Source organism: Trichinella spiralis (assembly GCF_000181795.1).
Source record: "Trichinella spiralis strain ISS 195 chromosome Unknown Scfld6035, whole genome shotgun sequence".
Classification (NCBI taxonomy): Eukaryota; Metazoa; Nematoda; class Enoplea; order Trichinellida; family Trichinellidae; genus Trichinella; species Trichinella spiralis.
This window is the reverse complement of record NW_003532974.1, coordinates 1-5,269: the sequence shown is the minus strand read 5'-3', so window position 1 is coordinate 5,269 and position 5,269 is coordinate 1. Positions and strand designations below refer to the sequence as shown.

General features: G+C 31.4%; 2 protein-coding genes across 2 annotated transcripts; one reads left to right on the top strand and one right to left on the bottom strand.

The window, feature by feature from the left end:
* Positions 1–298: 298 nt before the first annotated feature.
* Tsp_13255 (conserved hypothetical protein) lies at positions 299–2,406 on the bottom strand. The gene is made up of 8 exons (XM_003366411.1): positions 2,296–2,406; positions 1,954–2,205; positions 1,768–1,880; positions 1,512–1,649; positions 1,080–1,129; positions 847–1,029; positions 560–763; positions 299–471 (listed from the first exon to the last, which is right to left on the bottom strand). The coding sequence occupies exons 1-8, from the start codon at positions 2,404–2,406 to the stop codon at positions 299–301; spliced, it is 1,224 nt and encodes a 407-aa protein (XP_003366459.1).
* A 254-nt stretch (positions 2,407–2,660) lies between these two features.
* Positions 2,661–5,231, top strand: Tsp_13254 (DNA polymerase subunit delta-2; the record flags this gene model as incomplete). The annotated part of the gene is made up of 8 exons (XM_003366410.1): positions 2,661–2,675; positions 2,995–3,048; positions 3,124–3,162; positions 3,582–3,726; positions 4,226–4,347; positions 4,453–4,561; positions 4,635–5,062; positions 5,174–5,231. Coding segments are annotated over exons 1-8 (970 nt in total), but the record flags the coding sequence as incomplete, so codon positions are not given.
* Positions 5,232–5,269: the final 38 nt, after the last annotated feature.

The window sequence follows — 5,269 nt, the reverse complement described above, 5'->3', positions numbered from 1 at the left end:
CGAAGAGCATTTCAGCTGCAATTTACACCTCCAAAACTTGTTATTTACTTTTGATAACTAACATTACAACAAGTACAATTTTTTCTAATATTAAACAGTGGTGAAGTTGTTTGAATTCTGTTCGTAGAAAAGAAAAATTTTCTTCATAACAGCAATTCTTATAACAATTTTCTTTATAACAAAAGCCATATATATCCTTGTGAAAAGTATTTCAACGCATTTTTCGTGAATTCAGACATTTCACTGAAAAATGTAGTACAGTTTAAAATAATTTAAACTGTAAACGATTTGCTATGCTTTATGCTATTTTCACGGGACAGCAAACCCGAAATGGGGAATCGTTGACTTGCAGGCAAAGTTCACCGATAGAACAACGCCTTGGCGTCCATATTTCATTTTGGAATCCACAATTAATTATTAAACCTGATCGACGATCTTTTGTCGCCTCTTCAGAATTGCATTTTCGATTAACTATTAAAAAAGAAAAAGATATCAATTTCAAATTATTTTCAACTCTAAAATATGATTATGAATGAGTGTTTGTGTAAAATTCCATTACCTTCTGTTTCATCTATAAGAGAGATCGGATTTCCATGAATATTTGCAAGACTTTCAGCTGTTTGCTTATGGAATTCATTTGCATAATTTTCCACTGGTTGAAGTTCTAAATTATTGGCACGTTCGTGATAAGTAAACGGCACGAAACTTTTGTCACTGCCAAAATTCACTTCCCCAACATCAGCAGTTTCCGCTGTAGCATCACCTTAAAAGCATTTTAAAATTGTTATGTAATATTTTTAAATTTTAATCCAGGTATAAATAAAAATATGTTTTGCAATATAATACCTGAGTTTGCTTTATCCACTAAGTTCATATTTTGATCAGAAAGTGCTGGAAACAAGCGCAGTTTTTTTAAAATTTCCATATCTTCTAAAGCTTCAGGGGGTAGTAAATCTGGGTAACTGTTTAATTCAGAAGATGGATTATTGTTTGAAACGGATTTTTCAAAATATAATCTATGCTGATGTGCTGAAACCCAAAAAATAGAATGATGACTAAAAAGTGTTCATTACACTTACCAAGTTGATTTGAATGGAAACCACAAAATTTCACTTTTAAGAAATGCTCCCTAAAATAACATTATAAATTAAAGTATAATACTAAAATTGGACCCAAATTATACATTTTCATGTGTACATACATTTCATTATAGTTTAAATATATGTACATTTTTTTGTTCATAGTATTAACGTTCAAGGAAAGCGAAAGCCACTTTAAACAGAAAAGGAGGGATTATATAAAATTGCAACATGATTAAAGTATATAATAAAAATTTAAGTATATACTTAATAACAGTAAAATTTCTTATAAACTGAACATAAAAATTGCAGTTTGGAAATATAAATTAAGATATTTTGTTATGAAAAGTGCAACCATTAAATGTATGTTTCAGTATTTATGGCACTGCATTTTTTTGGAGTTTTAAACTTTATCAATTTAAACGCACATACTTGTACTCGAAGTCTGTCACCACCATTCCATTGTGTTCAACGTCAATATCATCCTGATCTTGTCCAGGTAAGAAATATTCTTTAACATGACACAAACTGTGATAATTACCTTCAGTTTCACAGCACATGAAACCCATTCTACAAAATACTTTACTTGAATATGCCTCATTTTCAAAAACTGCCAAATGCAATCAAAGGAATAACTGAAAATTGCTTTTGTACTATCGTATTAGCATATATAAAAATTTTTGCTTACTGGCTTGTTCCACGTCTCATTATGCCGCTTAGATATTCATTATCTCGGCATGTTTGTTGAAAAAGTATTGGAAATTTGACATTTACTACTTTGGTCCATCTACATTCTTCTTCCTTGAATAAAATTGAAATAAAACTAACCAAAGCCAATGGACATAACTTCTTCTTTTTTTTATTGAAAACATACAAGTTTTTGATTAGCTTTCATTTTCATTGGAAATAACTTCAGTATACTGTCACAGTAGACGGTGATCAGAAAATCAGTCCTCTGACCGCCACGACTTTTGATCATTTGCAATGATGCCTTTTGAATAGCCTGTCCTCTTGGACACGTAATACGGTAAGAATCAAATGGATAACTATGTTTAACAGTAACACTTGACAGTGGTTGGATGTTTATAAATAAAAGTAAATTGAAAAGAAAAAATTTCCACTTCATCTTGAAAAATATTAACAAGCTAAAGCAGAAGCCAAATTAGTTATGCAATTTTGAAAAACTGAACTATCAATTTTATATATGATTTGACACCAATTTTTGCATTGCATTTGATGAATCTATGCAAGTAGATGTTGAATACTTTCTGCGTGCTAGATGTTGACCTAGCTGTTTGCTGGTTGTGCAATGTTTAATGCAGGGCATATTTTATTCAAGATTTTGCAAAATTGGAAAGGAACCGTATTTTTCGTCTTTCATAAACTGCTTTGTTAACAGTAGCGAACATTTTGCACCAAATTTTTGCATAAAATTAAATAGTCAAGGTTAACAAATGACCGCTGCTTTGACCTGTTTAATTCAAATGGACGATTAACCTAAACTGACCAGCAGATTGTCATTTTAAAATAGGCTGGCCTGAGTAGCGTTTAATCATTGTTTGAAGTGTACAATAATGACAGATGGACAGGAAAGCTGTTTTATTGAATTACAAAATTATTATGAATACGTGGAACAAATATTATTTTGACATTCATTAAGAAAAAGTCTTTTCTTAAAAAAATTATTTTAATAAGAATCTTTGATTATATATGAACTGACAGACAGACTTACTGACCAATTTTTCAAATCACATTTTTGCATTTGCAGCTTATAATTCAGCTGCTAATGTTCACAGTTTAGCACTGATTTTATTTATTTACTTAATAATTACAAATTTTCTTGATTTTCTATATTTAAACAGATATTAATGCGATTTATAACAGGAATATTTAACTTTTTGCCTTATTGCTTTAGACTGTGCGTTATGAGAGGTTTTATGCTCAACATTTGATTCAGAAACCGCTTTCAGTAATTACAGAATCAAAATAATAATAATTTAATTTTTTATTTTCAAATAAAATTATATTTATATCATATTTATAGGTATCATATTTTTTTGAAACACTGCAAAATAAATGTAAAGTGCGTTGATCAGATGCTCAGAAATCTTTAAATTTAAAAATTATCCAACTAGCACGCTTTTAGGACACTTTTAAGAATTCCATAGAGCTCATCAGTTTATAAATTTTACTAATCATAATTCGAAAACGGAATGATCTTGTTTGATATGACTATAGAAATATTTTTCAGATATTTAATTGTGAACATTAAACAGCATGTATGACTAAAAAATATTTGCATCAGCAATTTTAATAATATATATCATAAATAAACAGCTTCCTGAAATGAAATGAAAAACATTAACATTAGCAAAAACTATAAATAGCAAATTTTAAGATTGCAATTTAGATTACTGTAGTTTACTACTTGCATTACCTATAGTAATTAATTTAAACATTTATTTTTTACTAAAAATGACTGAACATAATGTCTCATTACAGAGGGCAAAAGGTACATTTATTTCATTTAACGATAAATTTATGATAAATGTGAATGCCGACTTTCAACGTCAGTATTTCTACATATATCGCAGTCGTCTTGAATATGGACGTAGGGCTCTTATTGAGAAGGCGCATAAAACCTATGGTAAGTACTTTTTCCATAAATTTCTTATAATTTCCAACTTTGATGTCTATTATTTCTTAATTCAATTTTATTTACATATTGAATTAAATTTACTTGTAAGTCAATTTCAAATATATTTGTATCAGATGAATTAGTTTTACACTGCAGTTTAAAGTATGAACTGTTTCTTGTATTTAATTTACGAATTGCGTTACAAATCTTCTAATTTGTTAAATCTAAAATTTCTTTGCTATTGATCCTTTGAAGCGTTTAAGATATAGTGATTTTTGTGTAATTAGTTTCAGTAATTTTAATAATAAAATATTATTGCGTTATATTTGTACCAAATTTTTCATTTTTTGCATAATGTTGTTTTTATAGATTTACAGAGGTACTTTGTTTGTTGAAACACCTCCGTCTTTTCTACTTTAAAAATGTTCCATTAAGTACATTTGTAATCAGCTAGTAAACTGAAAATACAATTATGAGTTGGATTATTTTCGTAAATGGTAATTTTCAGGTGAAAGTAAACCAATTCGACGCATTTCGGAATTGGTCGAACGTGAAGAATGCGTTACCATTGGAACCGTGTGCAAAATTCAAGATCTCAGGCCAAATGTTTTGAAAGAAATTGCCGATGAAGTAAGCCATTGCAATTTATCAAGTTGATGGATATTTATTTCTTTTGTTCTCGTGTTAATTTTTTGAAATTATTCCATATTGAAAATGCATATATTCACATCTAAGGGTCATGTAATACCCCAGCCAATTGCGCCTTTGAAATGCACCAGCGATACGGACGAAGTGGTACTTGAAGATGAAAATTTGCGTATCAAATTGATCGGATCCGTCGAAAGTGATCTGTTAGTGACTGGCAAGTATTGATGATGTGGAAATTTGCATTTTTTTCAAAACCGTGCAAATTTGAGGTATTGTGGTGGCCGTGTGCGGCATGGTGACCAGCGGTGGCAAGTTCCATGTGGATGATATTATATTTTTGCCAGTTTCGGCTCCAACGAAGCCAGTCGCTGATCCGGGCTCTACAAGCCAGGTCGACAGTCGTTACGTGCTTCTGGTCAGCGGTCTTGGATTCGACGCCCGCGAAGGTGCCGGCGGTATGGGCCAGTTGAGGGCCCACATTTTGCTGCAGTGGTTGCTTGGCCAGTGCGGTGAGCAACGGGAACAGAGTAAAGTTAGCCAAATTTGTCGTCTCATCATAGCCGGCAATTCCATTCAAGCGAAACAGCGAAATTCAGCGCACACGTTTGGACAAGTCGCGAAATATTTGTCCAAAAAAATATCCAATCCGGGTGTTGAAGCGGCACTGAATTTCGATGCATTTTTGGATAAATTAGTTGTGAGTGGGCATTTTTTTTTCTTTATTAAATATTTCATTGCTTATGTATTTTATTTGGTTTTTTGGTTTAAATTTTCCAAGCGTTTTATTTTCGGTTGACGTTATGGCCAGGGAGATATGGATCCCTGCAAATCATTTGGCTTTCCACAGCCAGCCGTTGCACAAAATGGTTTGTTTTCCCCAAAAGCGGGGAAAATTGAACACTCT

Coding starts and splice junctions, on each gene's coding strand:
- Tsp_13255 (XM_003366411.1), bottom strand. CDS start 2,406: ATGCCCTGCATTAAACATTGCACAACCAGCAAACAGCTAGGTCAACAT. Junction 2,206..2,295: donor CAAATGCAATGCAAAAATTG/GTGTCAAATCAT, acceptor ATATTTTTCAAG/ATGAAGTGGAAATTTTTTCT. Junction 1,130..1,511: donor GTGACAGACTTCGAGTACAA/GTATGTGCGTTT, acceptor ATGTTATTTTAG/GGAGCATTTCTTAAAAGTGA.